Source organism: Marmota flaviventris, chromosome 17, assembly GCF_047511675.1.
Source record: "Marmota flaviventris isolate mMarFla1 chromosome 17, mMarFla1.hap1, whole genome shotgun sequence".
In the NCBI taxonomy this organism is placed as follows: domain Eukaryota; kingdom Metazoa; phylum Chordata; class Mammalia; order Rodentia; family Sciuridae; genus Marmota; species Marmota flaviventris.
Genome location: NC_092514.1, coordinates 6,640,664 through 6,660,720, shown reverse-complemented (window position 1 = coordinate 6,660,720; position 20,057 = coordinate 6,640,664). Strand labels below are relative to the sequence as shown.

Genomic DNA, 20,057 nt, shown 5'->3' with positions numbered 1-20,057 from the left:
CACCTCAGAAGATGAATTGGATTTTGCTTCTCCGCCTCTGTTATTAATACTATATGATGGCATCCAACTTTGAATTGCCTCATATTGACTCTACTCTTAAGTCAGGTTTGAATACCAGATGATTACCATGGCATTGAAAATACAAAATTGACTTCTGATTTCAAGAAACTAACATAAGGGAATTGACTACACCAAGAACTAATCATAATAAATCCTAATTACACTGATCAAATAAAACTTAATTAGTGATTAAATATCACAATATAGTATGAATGTTGTCATATGCAAAGAGCTGCATGTGAATTCACTCCAAGAGAGTATTCATTAAGTTCATGAATATGCAATATAGGCAGAATGTGTTGGTGACACCTCTCAACACCACTCAGCATCAGCCAGGTTTGGCATCATCAGGAGGATCCATCAGTCACATGGTTGGTGTCTGAGCTAGGAACACTGGACCAAGTCGGGACTCAGATAGTTGGGGTTGCTCATTCATATTTCTTTTTCTACATTCACTTGTTCTGAATGATCTCTCCAGTATGAGCCAGTGTGAACATTTTAACACAGAATGGCTTCTTATATGTAGCCTAAAGCTTCCTAAGACTTATGTCACTAGCCAGAGCAAGGGAAACACTGCATTGCCTTTTATTTTAAGGCCCACCCTCATAAACCATGAAGTATCACTTTTATCATAATCTAGCTTTTTGGTGACATACCCACTTCCTGGTGGAAGAGTGTTAATGCCACATGGGAAGAACAGGATATAGACTTAAGTATTGCATTTGGGAAAAGCAATCAGCCATAGGTGCATGGAGAAGGAAGCCTACTAGAGTGAAGTGGAAAATCTCAGTGGAGGATCCAGATAGAGTCTCCTCCTCTGGTCCCTTCTATCCACCAATCTGTTCCATACCCTGGCTTCCAGACAAATTATTTAAAATGCAAATGTCATGCCATTCCCAGGCCTAACACCAAGACTTGTTTTCCAAACTTCAAGAACCTATACCAGCACTATCCTATAAAATTTTCTTTGATGAAAGGAATATTCTCTGGGTTATTTATTATAGTAGCCAGTGTTCACAAGTGACCACTGAAGACTTAAAATGTTGCAACTTTGGAGATGAATATTTAATTTTATTTAATGTCAATTAATTTATATATAATTTAAATATCCACATGTGGCCAGTTGATACCATTTTATATAGCATAAACATTCTGAGATAAATTATAAAATCATTGTAAGTTTTTAAATCCTTGTAATGTTGCAGGTATTATGCTGAGCTTTTAAAGTCAAAAGAAAAAGAAATGAAAACTTAGACTAAAAGTTTAGTTTTTATTTCAGATGCTATGTTATACCATTTACTCGAAAGATTACTTTTTTTTTACCAAGAACATGCGAGTATTGATAATTTATATGTATATCATTTGGTTTGTTAACTCAAGGAAATTAGTTAACTCAAGGAGTATAGGACAACAGGTCATCAGGTCATCTGCTGTCATTTTTTAAATTTTATTTGATTTTTTGGAATGTAACATTTTAAAACTTCACATACTATAAGAAGTTTGGTAACCAAAAAAAAAAAAAAAAAGTGCTCAAATTCTCTGTGTACTATTGCTGATCTTTTAATGTTAACTTAAAGTCATCCTTTCTGAGTGATTACATTGTTCAGAGTCTACAGGTTTTTCACAACTTTTTCGACATAAGAAGTTGCTACAGGGGTAAGATAATAAGACCTCAGTTCCCTTCAGATCACCTTCCCTGAACAAGGCAGTGACAGAGGCCCTGCACAGACCTTTAATAACATGGCAACTTACAGATTCTTCCTATGAAGCAAATTTAAATTAGACTTTTTTCTCAAAATGAATACTTTTAGAAGAAAAATAAAATTTTATAAGCATAATATGAATCATAATATAGAAATGAGAGAATGATGTTTTTCACATTACCTTAAACAAAATAATGACACTATCCAATTAGTTTAAAAGTCACACACACACTGAGTTAAGAATAGGCCTGGAAGAGATATGTGTGTTCTTTTTTACACGGTTGCATATTCTCTTTTCTGGTCCATATAATTTGATCCATAAATTAGTGATTTTTATTTTCAACCCACGATTTCCTTTTACATTTTCTAGATGAGAAACAAAACTTGGCAGGCAAGATGAAAGGGAGTAATTAAGATTCTGTTTTTCTGTGAGTTCTAATTCACAGTTCCTGCTGATTAGCAGTGAGCAATATTTGAAAGGTTGACTGTTATTCTGATGTTTGTTTGCTACACTTAGGATAAGAATAACTTTCCCCCATGTGTGGTTAACCAGTGAATGCAAAGCAGCCATTTTTTATAGAAGAGAAAGCTGTTCAGGGAGGTTCCGTAATTCTAAATATTCAAATCTAAATTTCTCTGCTCTTTCATTTAAGAATTTCCTTGGAGGATGAGAAGCAACATACCTGTGGAAGCCAGGCCATGTTCTGGACTTCCTGGAGAGCAAAGCACTAAGGCGCAGCATGGGGGGAAGGAAGCAAATATACCTTGTACATGAACCTCAGTGTTGCTATTGAGACTGGATATTGGGGTTTCCTACTGCATCTAGTCTAGAAGAAAGGAATTAGAAAAACAAATGAAAGATACCACAAGCTAGTAAAGTTGATAAATTACATATTGGTTGTTTCTGAGAGAACACAATTTCCAATTTAAATTGGGTAAATTTATATTAAATGACTCAACAAATCTTTGGTGTAACTCTGCTATTCACTCAGTTAATTGCCTAACATGAGTCAATTCACCTTTTGTTCTAGACTATAAAGATGGGAAAATATTAGTTTAAATGTCTGGCTTATCTCAAAAATACATGAGTACAGCAAGAGAAATTACATGCTACTTTGGAATAGGGCCTCTTAAGTATTATTAAGTGCCAGAATTCCATGAAGAACTGATTAAAGCAGGATTTCAGGCAAAATATCAAGTCAAGGTCTGCCAACCATTCCATTAGAACCCTTCTAATAGGAAAGGTAACCCCCATCTTCCACTCAAATACAGAATAAAGTAAGCAACTTTTGTTAAAAATGGAAACAAAATAGATTTTATATATATATATATATATATATATATATATATAATATATATATTATATATATATAGATATAGATATAGATATAGATATATAATAGATTATATATATATAATCTATCTATATATATATATATAATCTATATATTTTACTAAAGTGGGCTAAAGGATGCTGAGGCAGGAGAATCTCTAGTTTGAATCAAGCCTGGGAAACATTGTGAGACCCAGTTAAAAATTAAAAAAGGTGTTTCTAAATTGATTCACATACAAACAACACTTTGTAATATGGGTGTAGATAGTTACATAATCTGATGTCACTTGATTAAAAGTAATAGTTCAGGTCTTTATCACATACTTCTTGATTAGTAAATATGGAAATAATACTTCTGTTTTCCTTAAGAAATCTTAGGGAATAAGTGAATAATTGCTCTGTACACTTGAAAATAAATCATACATATTGCATTGAATAATGTCCTTCCAAAATGCATGACTGCCTGAAACCTAAGACTGAAACCTTATGTGGAAATAACATCTTTCCAGAAGTAATTAAGAATCTAGATGAGGTCACACTGGATAATGATGGTCTTTAAATCTAGTGAGAGTGTCCCTATAAAAGAGGAAAATTGCTGGGATTGTGGCTCATTGGTAGAGCGCTTGCCTAGCATGTGTGAGGCACTGGGTTTGATTCTCAGCACCACATATAAGTATGTAAAATAAAGGTCCTTCAACAACTAAAAAAAAAAAGACACTAGTCATGCAGAAATAGCAGATTTAGAAACTGGAGTGATGTGTCTACAGGCCAAAGAAGGACATGGATTGCCAGTAACCACCAAGATAAAAGAGAGACTAGGTAGGGTTTTAGTCTCTGAGCCACTAGTAGATACAAACCCTGGTAACAAGTTGATTTCGAACTTCAAGAGAATAAATTTCTGCTGTTTCAAGTTGAAAAATTTGTAGTAATTAACTAAGGCAAACAGCAAAGTAATACATTATGTAGATCTAAAAATAGATATGTTGAAAGTTTAAAGTGTTCAACTCTATTTTATTTTGGTCTTCAAGTACTTTCTCACATGCAGAGATTCTCAATGTTTGAAATTCATTAACAATAGGCCATGCAACAACTGACCATTGTCTGACACCTGAAAAGCCTTCTCACCATAAGGCTTCTTTGGTTGCTTGTGGTCTTGTACTTCCTGGTTGAATCTTACTGCTTTCCTTTTCTGCTCCTCCTTACACTATCCACACTGCCATTACCAGCAACGTCATGCAATCATTTTCTCTTATTTTACTTTCCTATGCTCAGCACAGATGGGGTTTGTTGTTTTTTTCTCAAATACCCAGCACTGATTCCCAGAAAGCTGTGGTCTCTGGATCAGCCCAAGTGTGAAAACAAATCTACAGGCAGACTTTAGTAGGGGAGCAGTTCTTTAAACTATCAACCAAATAAACCTATAAGGTAGAGAAGTGTAGACATAGACATGTGTGTGTGTGTGTGTGTGTGTGTGTGTGTCCTATAGTCAGCAGTTTTTACAGTTCAGTTGCTGTGCTTTTATTGTGATTTCCTGATTTTCAAAGACCCAATAAGAAGTCAGCTCCTCAGCACAGGGGATCCACCAGCAAGAGAACAAGACAGAGGTGGCTTTAACATATGCTAATCAACATGGTGCTGGTTCAGTTTGAGCTAAAAAATAGATAATATTACAATTCTCAACTACTCTACTAAATAGCAATTAATGAACACTCTAAGGTCATATGAAAACTGTTCTTCCTGGTGGACTGTCAATACTGAGTCCCATCTGTATCCATCAGGAACACCTGATTTATGCTATTTTAATTAGCTTATAAATAATTCATGAAAGAACATGCATGCATACCAAGATGTTCCTTCATTCCTTAAAGAGATGAAAAAATTAGGAGGGAAAAGGCAAATGGTAATCTAAAGGTATAAGAAGTAAGTTTTCAGCCAACTAAAGAATCTAGTATATTCTCAATTTTTAATTTTCATTCAAGTTTGTGATAATGAGTAAAAGAAATTAAGGTAATAATATTTTTTCTGAATTGTTTACAGAAAAACTGATGTTTTTCAGAGGCAGCATCATATCTAAATATGTTGGGCATATTTTAACCATTGCTCCAATGTCTCAAACCCCCAGAGATCCCAATTAATTCATTCAGAAGTACTTACATTAATTTTGTTCTCTCTCTCTCTCTCTCTCTCTCTCTCTGTGTGTGTGTGTGTGTGTGTGTGTGTGTGTGTTTGTATCTTAGTTACTGTAGGAGCTTCAAATATGTTTAACATATGGCAGTCAAGATGCCTATATACTATTTAAGAAACTTCAAAATGTTGTTTGGGGGTTAAATACCACCCACATACCTGTTTGTATTGCTTGTGCAATGTTTTGTGTTTGCTTTTAAAACTTGTATTATGTTTTTCTTTTTCAAATTTGGCAATTGATAGTTTCTACATAAAATTTCAGAATTCTGACTTCTCTTGAGAAACCAGAAATCCTAGCTCATTGGAAGTTCCTGTTTATTCAAAAAGTATGCACTATTGTTTTATTCATACTGTTACTCATGAATATAAAAACTCTTGCCCATAAAAATAACTGTAGAACAAGAATTCCTGTGGTGGTTATGTGATATTTCAACTTGGCTATTTGGAACTTTATTTCCCAGATGTTATCAGTAAAGATAAGTAGGTTAATATAAATTAGAGTTCTTTTAAATTTTAACTCACCATGAATCTCTTTGATACGAAGTGTATTCTGATGCATTCCATATTTCAGAATCAACTGTTCCAGATAGTAGAATGTTTTTTTGTGTGAAGTCTACATATAAAAGCATTATTGAAGTGTATTCTGATGCATTCCATATTTCAGAATCAACTGTTCCAGATAGTAGAATGTTTTTTTGTGTGAACTCTACATATAAAAGCATTATTGAAGTGTATTCTGATGCATTCCATATTTCAGAATCAACTGTTCCAGATAGTAGAATGTTTTTTTGTGTGAAGTCTACATATAAAAGCATTATTTAATCAATAAACTGAACACCAAAATAAGCCACTTATAAATATGGTACACATATACCATCTATAGGTATAGCACATTGATTTTTCAAATAAAAACAACCTTTAAAGATTACCTAAAAGGTAAAAAGAATAATCTATTTCTAAAGGTGAATGCTCCAGGGATCTAGAATTCCTGGTGCTTAAAGAACTTGGAAAGAAGGGAAAAGAGGTTTTTTACTAGCTGTTCATAATTGACAAAGATTAAATACAATGTAGAATTTACTCATCTGTTTCTCATTACCTTTTGCCTGACTTGAATCACCGCCTTCCAGAAATCCTTGGCTTCTACTCTGTGGCAATCTCCGCACATTTGGGACTGAACAACATAATCCACCACAAACACTTGCTGAAGTATAGCACCATTCATCACCTGGGGAAAAAAAACAGTTACATTCCCTCATTCTTACAGTACTGTTTCATGATAAATACCTTTTTTACAAAATGTTTTAATAATTAATTTAAAATATTTTTTATGGATGTTTTGGGGATATCCATATGTCAAGTTTAAAGACAAAAAGTTACTTCAAGATAGATATGCAGGTTTTAATTCTTAAGATTTATTAGATCAACATTTTAAATCTACCTTTAGTTGAAATGACTGTAAGGACATTCTCTAAAGAATGTGTATACATGTGTGTACGTGCACGTGTGTACGTAAGTGTGTACTTTCTTTGAATGGAAACAGAGAATTCACACTTAGAAGGAAAAATAAGACAAGGAAAATTCATAAAAGGAAATTATTCTTTAATTAATAGTTTCCCAGCATAACAGATCAAAACTCACCTGAGCTTTTTAGCTATACAGACAGGGTTGAGGGTTAGGGTTAGGGTTAGGTTAGGGTTAGGGTTAAAGAGGAAAGAAAGATATATATAGATTCCAGGTCCTCACATCCAGAGATTGTGATTTAGTTACTGTGAGTCATTATGATGATCAGCCAAGTTTGAGAATCATTACCTTAGCCCATGTTTTTACTTTAGTTCTTCTGACAAATTATTTAAACCACTAATAATGAGCAACAGCTGCTCTTATTAGTGACCAATCATTTGTACAGATGATCAAAGTAAAACAAAGGACTAAAACTAAAAATACACTTTTCCTTTTATGCTGTTTAAGATATAAAATAACTTGCTACACCCTCATTGTCATTTCCTGCACTTTAACCATGTTTAAAAAATAATGTATAACTTACCTCTTTTTGAATAGTCAATTTAACTTTAAAGTCTTTTAGAATGGGGCTCGGTCCAAACAAAGCCTGCATCTACAAGGCGTACCTTCAACAAAACATATACAAAAAGAAACATAAGTTCCTACCTGAAGGAAAAAAAAGAAATAATAACTCATTAATAAACAGACTTCATAAAAAGTTTTAAAGAATCTGTGATTAGCATCACTATAAAAAAAGTTTCATCATCGGGGTATGGTAACAATAGCAGTAAATAAAAGGACAAACTAATGGCTGTATTAGTGCAATTGATACAATCCAAGAGACAAAGTTATCTGCATAGGAAAAATCATTTCCTCGTAAGTGTACTGATCTAATGGAAATTACATTTTTTAAAAGAAAGCAAAGAATTGGTGGCCACATTACTTAGGAGAAAATCCATGAATAAAAGTTTCCACTTCAATTATTCTCTCATAAAGTCTGTAGCTTTTTTTTTTTTTAAATGACATTCATTAAAAGAAGTTTCATGCATTAAATACTGAATCCACCACTGTAACTCACTTCCCAATCTAACTCACTGCCAAATCTGTAGTACTTTCAGGGGCCAAAAACAATTCACTATATTTGAGTAACTGAATATAACTAGAGGTGGGGTTTGGGAATAAGGTGAGTGGGAGAACAAGAATGTAGGATGTTGCAATAATCTGAGCAAGAGTTGTAGATAACTTTAACTGAGAAGAATTAGAAATAAGAAGAAAATGCAAGAGCTACTCAAGGGATAAAATCCACAGAATTTAGTAAGTGAATTTGGCAAAGAGGAAGAGAACAAGCTTTAGAATGATTACCAAGTATCCAACTTGGGCAACGAGGTAGCACAACTTTTCTGACACAAATAACAGATTTAATTGGAAAAAACGTTGCACTTAGCTTCAGACATTTAAATTCATGGCATATCTAAGATATCCAAGTGGATTTGTTTAATGAATGTTATGATACATATTGATCTATGGAAAAATCTGTGCTGTATATAACAGATCTGGAAGGTATGAGAAAGCAGACTTATAATTTTATCAAGTACTGTCTGATGAGAACAAATCTAGCAAGTGTAGATGCAGGACTACAGAGTAAAACCTTCCTCATATAACTGGCTCCTCTAAAGCAAACCTAGCAGTTAACAAGCTGCCAGGTACTAAGTAATAAGCAGATTCCTATTCCTACAGTCTCCCTCTATGGAATGGAGATAGGGTCCTTGTTAGCCACCTCAGCATTCCGCAACCCAGCATCACCACACTAACTGTCCTTAAACAACCACAACTCATCAATCTTACTGGGCCTTTTCATCCTACTGTACCACAGTCCCAGACACCTCAGTCACCCCTCATTTCCCATACTCTGATTTTCATATGGTTCCACATACATCCTATTCTGTCCTCATCTAACATTTCCTCTCAGATCCTGTAACCCTTTCACTGTACTCTGTAGAACCCAATACTTGCTAATAACAAAACCTCCTAAGTCCTCAACCATTTTCCTGAACATTCCTTTCAACTTCTAAATCCCCTAATTACATTGCTCCCTATAGCTGAAGAAAATATTGACTGATTTTTTTTTTTCCATTCTCTTCCTATCATTAGACCAGAAGCAAGACAGATGTATTCTTTGCTCTTTGTTGCTAATGCCAGACCATTCTCCCTGCATTCTCCTTCAATACAGACTAAATCGAAAGTCATCAAACTCTACCACTTAACACTCTTTTTGGTATAGTTATCTGTTAATCGTTATACTGCTTGCTCTCATTTCTCAAGGATTTGAGAAATTTCTCCTGGATCACTGTTAGTCTTTCCAACAATATTAATATTTAGCAATTTCTATGTCCATACACCCTAACTCCTCCATTCTTTAAGTTCTATTCCCCCAGGATCTTTTTTTCCTTCCTATCTCTAGTATTATTTCCCTTTATCACCAATAACTACAACTTCTCTAAGATCTTAATTCCAAACATCCTAGTCACTGACTACCACTTCTCTCTAGCTCATTACCTCTATTCCTAGGCACCAAAAATCTTTCAATCCAACACCAGAAAATCCATTCATCCTATCACTCTTTCACTACCTCTCATAGTCTTCATCTACTCATTTCCATCCTATTTCCAAACCAATCATCAAAATTATTCCCATGCATACATTCTCAATTCCCTTGGTACCTATTTAACTTCACTATAATGACTAGGCTAAATCATAATTTAGTTTATGAAAAATGCTTTGCCTGCTCTATGCATCATCAACAGTAACTGTCAATAATGCCCAGCACCCATACAACATTGTTCTAATGCATTCCCTCTTCTACTTTCCTAGGACTATTTTAAATCTTCTCCTCTCTTCAAACATCTAATAGCTCTTCCCTCATAGCTACGGCCAATGCTTCTGTTTTTTTAGAAGAAAATTTCCAGAAGCTCCCACTTACCAACATCTTTCCTGTTACCACAGATGAACTGCCTATGTTACTAACAACATCAACACCTAGAATGTCCCATTAGATGTTCCAGGCTTCCAAAACTGTACCCATAAGAGTAAGTACTAGATAATGAAAGAACAAACAAATGTATTCTTCCACTATCTGTTATATTTTCTCTCTTTCTACTCTTAAAGGGCACCTCCAGCCAATTATTGTTTCCTTGCAGCTCAACAAAAATCTCCCTTTGTATATTATCATTTCCAGAGCTTACAATTATACTGTTTCACATCTTACATCTTTTATTTTCCCTAATTCCTTCCTCTTCCTCAATTCCCCTCTCCAATCACTGCTCCATTTCTTTGAGTCCTTCTGCAGCAAATCTCAAAAGAACTATCTATATCTACTGCCTCCAATTCCTTCTCCCTTTCTTTCACTTCCACTTAAAGCACATCTTTAACATCACCACTAAACAGAAATTGTTTCCAGAGTTAACTAATAACCTCCACATTCTATAAAACTCACCACTGCAAAACACATAGCCAACAACTCCCTTTTCTTAAAACACTCCCCCTTGCCTTCTAGAATATCACACTCATCTAATTTTCCTGCCTCTCTAGCAGTTCCTTTGAGTCCCCTCTGCTGGTTACTCCTTATCTTCCTAATATTTTATCATTAAAGGACTCCAGAATTCAGTACTCCAGTTTCTTCCCTTCTCAATCTAAACTTCCTAGATAATCGTATCCAATTTATGGCTTTAAATAGTACCTATACCTCAAATTCTTTATCTCTAGTGTAGACTACTATCCTGCTTATTTATCTAGCTGCCCACTCAGTATTGCTACTTAAATGTCTAATGGACATCAAAGTATCAGTTACAGATGAGCTCCTATCTCCCCCACTCTGACCTATTCCCCTTAAAGCCTTTCTTACCTCACTAATGGTAACTCCCTCCTGCAGGCTGCTCAAATTGAAAACAGTGGAAGTTATCTTTAACTCTTCTACCTCTTACACACCCATCCAGCTACATCAGTAGATGCACTGCTCAGCTTCAAATCAGACCCAGAATCTGTCCACTTCCCACCATCTCCATTTCTGATCCCAAACCATCATTTCTCAGTATTATTACAATCACTTCCTAAGGCCAATGCTTCTACCTTTACTGCACAGCCCACTTTTATTCTAAACCAACAGCTAGAGAACTAACAAACTGAACCATATCACTATTCTACCCTTTACATCTATTACATTTGATGTAAAAACCAATCCTCACAAAGGCCTATAAGGCCAGATATACTCTGACATTCCCTAATTTATTTGACTTCATCTCAACTACTTTTCCTCTCACCACTCCACTCTAACCACACAGATGTGATCTCACCTCTGGTCTCTATATTTCTTGTTTTGTTTTATCCATAATGCTTTTCCATCAGATTTCTACACAGCTCCCTCTCTTACCATCTTTAATGTTTATTCAAAGGTCACCTTCTCAGTGAGGTCTCCCCAGATGCCCTATTTTAAATTGCAACTCTTCCATTAATAATTATTTCCTTCCTAGTTTTTTTTTTTTTTTTTTTTTTGCACAAAACTCATACTTTTTAATATGCTATATAACATACTTATTTTAATCATTGCTTATTCTACATACCACTCCCTCCCCCAAAATAAAACAGGGATTCTCTCTCTTAATCACTACCATGTCCCCAATACCAAAAGCAGTTTGGTACATACCTGTTACTTATTAAATATCCACTGAAGGAATTAACAAATTATTAAGACTCATGAGACACTTGGCAAAAGATGAAGTATAAAACTGAAAAACTAAGAAACACAAAAAATAGAAAAATCAGGGAACAGATGTTAAGTTTTAAAAATATCATACCACAGGGCTGAGGTTGTAGCTCAGTGGTAAAGTGCTTGCCTCATATGTGTGAGGCCCTGGGTTCGATCCTCAGAACCACATAAAAATAAATAAATAAACATAAAGATATTGGGTCCATCTAAAAATATCCTACCACAGGTTGAGCATTCCACAGTTTGAAAATCTAAAATCCAAAGTGCTTCAAAATCCAAAACATTCATAGCACTGGCATTATGCCACAAATGGAAAATTCCACACCATAAAACACAAGATTACTTAAAATATTATATCAAATTATCTCCAGGCTATGTGTACAAGGTGTATATGAAACATAAATGAATTTTGTGTTTAAACTTAGGTCTCTTTCCTAAGATAACACAGTAAACTCACGCAAATATTAAAAAAATCTTAAACTCAGAAATCTGAAACAATTCTTGTTCCAAGCATTTCAGATATGGAATACTCAACCTGTTCAAACTCCCTAGAAAAATTCAAAGACAAAATGCATCAAGAACATGAAAGATTCCAGAACTTAAAAATAATACTGCTGGGGGAAATAACAGAAAGAAATAATGGAAGATAAAGTAAAGGAAACTGTCAAGAACATAGGGGGAAAAGTAAATATGAAGGAAAAAACAAAGTTTTAAGCCAAGAAGGCCAACATTTGACAACAAAAATTACAGGGTGGCGAGGAAATAAAGGGATGAATTTCAAAGAACTAGCACATGAAATTATATCAGAGCTTAAAGGAATCAGAAAAGCCTTCAAACTGAAAGATTTCATTTCAATTAAAAACATACATGGTAGAAGTGAGTCTAAAATTTTAACAAAGAAAATTGAAAGTGTATGTCAAGAAATAGTTAGGACTCTAGAAACAAATTGTATTTTTTTGGAGACATTTATGCATTGACTTGAAAATAGGCAATTTTCTTTCCAGACCAACAAATGAAATAAAGAGTAACCAAATAGCACAGTCCTAATACTGCAATCTACTTAATTATGGATGTATAGTGACAGTTTTATAAAGATTTTCAGAAAAATTAATAGTACACAGAAGAAGATTCTAAATAAATAATAATTGATTCTTTCAAAACAAAAAGATAATTTCATTTTCCATTTTAAAAAAGTGTGTGTGTGTGTGTGTGTGTGTGTGTGTGTTTGTGTGAGTATATAAGAATAAAAAACTTTTAAATGAAAGCATTTATAGTGGGGTAATACTGGTAACAATAGTGGCATTTAGCAGTCACTTTTGAAAAACCCACTGTACCTAGATTTTCTGAGTTTTAATCAAGTGGTATCTATAAATACTGATTTTAGTTGTTTGACCTACCTTACTCAAAGGAGTTTTGATTTTTTTCAAACACAAAGCAAGAAGTTCCCTGGATTCTAAAGCACACTGTACCCAAGTTCCCGGTGGCTGAAAATATCTAAGAAGATAAAACACTGAAATTCAATATCTCAAGGAAAAACGAAAATTTTCATCTGAGTATTCAGATGTAATAATAATTATTAACCAGGATTAATAACACCCAAGGTTTCTCTGAAGCATTAACCCAAACAGCTCTAGTATTATAAAAGCAAAATTCTGACTGAGAAAGCCAATCTGAAATAGCCTATTAATATGGTCTTATTACTTCAAGAGTTGAAAATTTAGATTTTCACTTTCCAAGGTTTTATTAAAAACATTATACAGATTCCCCTTTGCTTATAAGCACACGTTTGGAGATAAAAAGGGTTTCCCAAATCACCTAATAAAATTCCTTCATTCTGGTGAGAAAACAGAGATGATGAGTTACCAAGAATTTCAAGAAACTATTTTGTAAGAAATCCAAGACAAAGTAGGCCTCCTTATATCTTTGTCTACTACTTTTAAAACTCCACCATGCTTTTAAGAATAGCAAATATTTGTAATAAATTATCACACTTGCCAGGTTTGCACACTGTTAAATCCCTAAAATAGCACACACAATTTCATGTGTCTATAAAGCTATGTATACAGAACTACTTTTCTGAGAAGAATTTTTGAATTTTCTCAGAAGTCCTTGAACCTCCTCTTCATACACACAAAAGAAGTAGAGTACTAGACTCTTTCCCAGTCCCTTTGAGAAATCACTGGCCAGTTTTGTGTTTCTCAATGGCCTACTGCATATAAGCCATTTAAGCCAATAAAGGAAATAAAGAGGGAATGAAACATAAACTTTCAGAAGCCTTCTGCCTTCAAATTCAGTTTTTATTTTAGACCATTTCAGATGATTTACTTATCTTTTCTAACAACTATAGTCATTTTAATTAAAACACATTGCTACATTAGTTAAAAACATGAAGTGCTTTTTTTTAATCATACATAGCTCCTAAAGAAACAACCTCAAGGACATAAAGGTAACATATCTTTAATAATCTGTTCTCACCCTTATAGACACCAACTCTTATCTATCAACTACATGCATCAAATCTATTAAATTCTTGAACAGAAAAAGAACAGATTCAAATACCTTTACATCTTACCAGATTAGTAGAGCAAACTAAAAATTACACCATAAAACACAAATTCTAAAGTAAAAATTAAATTGCGTATGCTTTATTCTGTGTATTTTGGTATAATCTCAGCATATCTCAATGGGTCTCTATATAAATTCCAACTTTTAAGTAAGGTAAAATAGTAATGCACTGTACCTTTGACATTGTTTGCAGAAAGAAATTGAGACCTGTTTCGGAATACCTTGACTGATGTCTACTTTACTTCGCAAACAAGCCACACAAATATTGGCAGGATTTGGACTAATCGGGACACCACACTCAGAGCACAAGCTTGAAAAAATAAATGATAAATTTTTCAAATTTATTTTTAAACATACTAGTTATAAAAAAGCTACCAAACAAAAGATTTGAAATCAGGCCATATTAATGCCCTTCTATGAAAACATTACATAGAAACAACAATCTTCAAAGATATGGTAGATAGTACAACCATAGAAATGTAAAGTTATGCTGCAATTGTATACTATGAATCAAAATGCATTCTGCTATACATAATTAAATAAATAAAAAAGAAAAGATACATTAGATAAATGGCCTACTGCCATTGAAACAAAGAAAGGGGTAAAAAAAAAAATCAAGGATGGCTATAATTCTTAAAATACAGCAGATGTCCTAAGGGTCTAGAGAGTGAACACTGTCCAACAAAACTTCATATAAAGATAGAAATATTCTATTTCTGTTCAGTTCAATAAGATAGCTGCTGCAGTCCGGCTGCAGCAAAATAGCCGGGGGGTGACGAATAACTTGTGTACGTTGATACAGCAGGAGTAGGAGCCCTTTATTGCAGGACAGGAGCAGTATTTATACATTCCACACAGCTTATCTAATTAGCATAAACTAGATACATCAGTCAACCAATAAGGAATCTCCACACTTAATGGCTTGTTTTTGTTACTTCTCAAACCACTCCCTCTGGCATTTTGCCAGGCACCATCCAGACTTGTTTACGAACTCTAACATTCCCCTGGCTAAATGCCAGGTGTTATTTTGACTTGTTTACAGACTCTAACATTTCCCCCTTTTGTTTAATTTAAATAACGACCATAGTGGTTTTTACAGAAACACCATAAATAACCTGCTACAAACAGAAAGGGAGGATACAAAATGCCACAATACCAAGCCAATTGATGGCTCCATGCAAGAAGCCCTTGGAAAAATTATACCAGCAATGACACTGTTAGCAAAGATACCGTGTTACAATTTGTTATAGATTACAGTTTGTTGTCTCAGTCCAGGTAAAGCAGTGTCTCAATAGATTAACTCACAGTCCAGGTAAATCACAGTCCAGGTAAGTTCTGCAGGCAGCTAGCTTAAATCACAGTCCAGGTAAGTTCTGCAGGCAGCTAGCTAGATCTGAAGTTTTGTCCGGTTCTCAGCCAAAGTCTCGTCCGGTTTTCAGCAACACTGAAAATTTTTCCACCTTGGTCTTTACCGGCACTGGGACGAAGGCAGGAACTCCGGATGGCTAAAGAAAATCCTGTAGCATTCTACTAAGAAAACAACCTTCTGAACAATTTAGTACATTATCTAAAGGTTTTTTTACATTTGAAATAAGCATTAATAGTACTCATTACTCATCAGCTTCCAGGTGTGGGAGAACCATTGTAGCTTAGTTATTGGCATTGAAAATGACCAAACATCAGGGACACCAGTAGCGTCTTCTGCTGGCTGTAGTGCCTGGGCAGCCCCAGATGGCCCTGGGGAGTGTCCCCGACTCAAACTGCTACTGGGCACAGGGAGCAAGAGCCTGCGAGACTGTGCCTCCAGGTCAGGTCTAGATTTGGGCTCGCGGCAGTGGAAGAGCCAGCTCCCCGGCCAGGAGGCGGGGAAGGGCCAGTCGCCACCGCCTCTTGGAAAATCCTTGCTGCCCTGTGACCGGCTTGCACACTCGGCAGCTGCCTCTCCGCTTCACGCACCCTCCGGTAACGAAAAGTATTCAGTAATAGCCTTTTGCTGCAACTTTTTTCCTGATAATCCTTCCTCCTCTGATAATCTTTCTTCTTCTGAACTTTCTGTTTCTTTCTGACTAGAGTTCCTGGGCTTCTATCAACACATGCCCTAACTATTCTTGGTTCCACTGGGGTGCCTTCTTCCCTTAGTAATTTACTTCTCACCCCTTCCATATTTTCATCACAAAGACAATACAATACACTGAGACAAAACAAGACACAAACATACTGTATCAATCTTCTCCATTTTCTTGAAATGACCATTTTTCCTCTCGCCCTATCTGCCTAGGGACGAGCAGATAGGACGGGCAGCTTTTTTTTGTCACTTACCCCCGAGTGTCCCGGGGCTCCCCGTAACGGGCCACCATCTGCCGCAGTCCGGCTGCAGCAGAATAATCAGGGGGGTGACGAATAACTTGTGTACGTTGATACAGCAGGAGTAGGAGCCGTTTATTGCAGGACAGGAGCAGTATTTATACATTCCACACAGCTTATCTAATTAGCATAAACTAGATACATCAGTCAACCAATAAGGAATCTCCACACTTAATGGCTTGTTTTTGTTACTTCTCAAACCACTCCCTCTGGCATTTTGCCAGGCACCATCCAGACTTGTTTACGAACTCTAACATTCCCCTGGCTAAATGCCAGGTGTTATTTTGACTTGTTTACAGACTCTAACAGATAGCCATAAGCCACACATGGCAAGTGAGTCACCTGCAGTGACTAGTGCAGTCACCAGGAGCTAAATTCTTTTAATTTAAATTCACATTTAAATAGCCAGGAAAGATATGAATAAACTTTTTCTACTAAAAATAAATGTCACTATGCCTCATTAAAGTGAATAGAGACACACTGATAGAAAATACAAATTTGCACTAATCTCAATATCAAATACTTAAATATTAAAAATGCAAAAAAAAGTTCTCTTTACCATACCCAACCAAGACCACCCATAATTTACCATTTACATATATCCTTCCAAACATTTTCTATACAGACACAAACATGCATATTAATTTTTACCAATAAAAACACAATAAATTGCACAATTGCAAATGTAATAGTAGGACCTACAAAGGACCTCACAGCTTTTTGGGAGGTATCTCACACACACACACACACACACACACACACGAAAAAAAAAAAAAGAAAGAATGTGTATCTTAAAGTTTTGAGGGACAATGGATATGCCAATAGGTAGTGCCATTAGAGAGCAATATACTCCAAAAGCAATTCACAAAACACACACACACACACACACACACACACACCTACCCAGAGGAAAACTTGTTTTTAAAATAGGATACGAAGTTTATCAATGTAGTGATCCATTATACGTGATTGGATTATCATAATTCTAAGTATATTGGGAGCAGAAAGTTTCAGAATCATTGATACAGATCAATATTCTCCAAAAGAAAATTTGATACTCTTCCAATGCTGGCTACTGACCATCTGAAATGTAGCTAGTATGACAGAGCAATCGAGTATTCAACTTTATTCAAATTAAATTTAAATAGACACACATGGTTAGTGGCTACATATTGGACAGTGTCATCTACAAGATGCATAGGGAATATTTTAACCTTTTTTTTTTTTTAATTTTGTGTGGTGCGGAGGATTGAATCCAAGGTTTTGTACATGTGAGGCATGCACTCTTCCAACTGAGCTATATCCCCAACCCTTATTTTAACCTTAAGCATGTATTTACTGGAACAAATATTAGAACTAAACATGAATTCGATTTTCTGCAGAAATAAGACTTTCATTTTTCCCATTTATGATTTTAAAAATCTCTCTCACCACTACCACCAAAAGTTTTCCCCTGTTATGACAGTACGTTTCATGAACTCACTGTAAGATCTTAAAATTGAAAAGGGATAAAGTGTCACAACTCACATGTGTCCAGGGCTGCGGTCGGTGGATTCTGTCATATACTCCATGGTTCTGTACACCTTAATTTAAAAAATAAATGGAGGCTGTAAATCATTCGCCTAACCCCCTCTTTACTTTTCCTTCTGCCTCTCTGAATAGGCAACGGAGCTTCCTACAAAGCAGGACGGAAAGAAAACCAACTCTTCTTAGCAACTTCAGAAGCAACTTTCTAGACTTAAGACCTACGCATCTCTGGAGTCTCCCATCTGCAAGACATGCTCCGCAACCGAGCTGCCGCGGACCTCAGGCCTAGCCTGGGAGGCGCCAATCTGGGCGGACCCACGCCGAGGTCTGCACGGTCAGCGGACACCAGGGCTCTGCCCAACTCCACAGGGCCGCAGCACTCACAGAGCGCCCCCACCTCCGACCCGCGCTACCAAAGTCCCCAGGAGGCATCACGGCGCCTGTGATCACCCACCTGGACCCCAACTCCAAGCCCAGACTGGAACCCCGCCGGCAGCGAACACGCTGCACGCACGCGGCCTGAGCCGGCCTGACCCCAGCGCCTGGCCCCGCTCCCTCCTCAGGCACCCTGCTGGCGCCTGCACCCCGCGTCTCAGCCCCTGGGACCAAGTTAAGGGCTCCCGGACCAGCCTAAATTTATGGAAAAATCAGCAACAAAACCAACGCTTACTGCACTGTCAGTTGCCACCACAGTCGGACCGGCAAGGGCGAAAATCTCGCGAGAAAGGCTGGAATCCCGCGAGCTGAGGGACACGTGCTAAAGGAGCAATGGGGAGGAGAAAGGGCACAAGTGGGCGGGGGGGAGGAGAAAGAGCACGGGTGGGCGGAGAAAGAGCGCGGGGGGGGGGGGGAAAGAGCACGGGTGGGCGGGGGAGAGGCGGGGTTGCTTGGAAAGGTCTCTCTTTCTTTTCCTTAGTCTATAGTTCTTGCTTTTGAGTTATCTTTCTTCCTGAATTTCCATGGTCAGAGTTCATTCCAAGTCAGCTTCGCCCATGTATCAATCTCTTTTCCAGTGTCTCTACTGGGAGTTTGCTTCTTGATTTATATGAATGTTATTTGTAAGCAGTGCAACATTACACAAGGATGTTAAAACACCATTAGGGCAGTGCCTTTGTTTTATTCACTATCATATGCCTAATACCTGCCACATCCTAACCGTTCAAATGTTTATTTGTTGAATGGTTGAAAGAACGGAATGTAAGGCATAATTATCTGTGATCTCTATTTTTAGACTAATCATTAGAATGTGCTTCCTAATAGTGTATAAATATTTCCTTATGACTTTATCCCTTGATCTTTAATCAATATAGGCCATGTCTAGTTGCTCTTTCTCACGACAGTACTTCAAACATTTAAAGAGCACAACCATTTTTTTTCTAAGTTTCCTCACCCCAGATTTCAAGAAATAAGCAAGGTCCCTTTATAGACAGTGAGCAATGAGAGCTACATACCATTTCTTGTCTAGGGTATTTAAGCTTATTTTCCACCTGCTATCCCTACTTGAAGACTCTGACCCACCCTTCTAAAAGGCAATTCTAATTTTGCCACACTCCCCTGCTTTTTTAACCCTTCAGAGGTCTCTGATCACCTTCAGGATTACTTCCAGTTTCTTTGCACAGAAGAAGACCCTTCAGGATCTGATCTCTAAATATCATGCCACATACCCAAGTACACAGCCACCTGGCAGGTCCTTGTGGGAAATAGTCTACCTTTGCTTATGCATGGAACACACTGCCTTAAACATTAAAACAGTACTAGTTTCTGTGACTGTTTCAAGAGATTATCACAAATTTAGCTGGCTTAAGAAACACATATTTAATATCTCATGGTGCTGTTTGTCACAAGTCTGAAATGGATTGACAAAGCTGCATTCCTTCCAGAGGACCTAGGAAAGAACCCATTCCCTTGCCTTTTCTGGCTTCTAGAAGCGTCCCACATGCCCCAGCTTTGTTATTTTGCTCTTCCAACTCTTTCTCTGACCCCCCTGTCTCCTAACCAGATAATCCAGAATAATCACCCCATATTAAGATCTGTAATTTAATCATATCTGCAAAGATCT

At 36.4% G+C, this 20,057-nt stretch overlaps 1 protein-coding gene across 1 annotated transcript; it reads right to left on the bottom strand.

Annotated features, from left to right (window-relative positions):
* Positions 1-1,310: 1,310 nt before the first annotated feature.
* On the bottom strand, positions 1,311-18,747 carry LOC139702296 (60S ribosomal export protein NMD3-like). The gene is made up of 7 exons (XM_071603080.1): positions 18,669-18,747; positions 17,999-18,054; positions 14,283-14,417; positions 12,940-13,036; positions 7,325-7,406; positions 6,377-6,505; positions 1,311-2,590 (listed from the first exon to the last, which is right to left on the bottom strand). Exons 2-5 carry the CDS (start codon positions 18,040-18,042, stop codon positions 7,350-7,352), a joined length of 333 nt encoding a protein of 110 aa, XP_071459181.1. The 5' UTR covers positions 18,043-18,054; positions 18,669-18,747; the 3' UTR covers positions 1,311-2,590; positions 6,377-6,505; positions 7,325-7,349.
* Between the last annotated feature and the right edge of the window lie 1,310 nt (positions 18,748-20,057).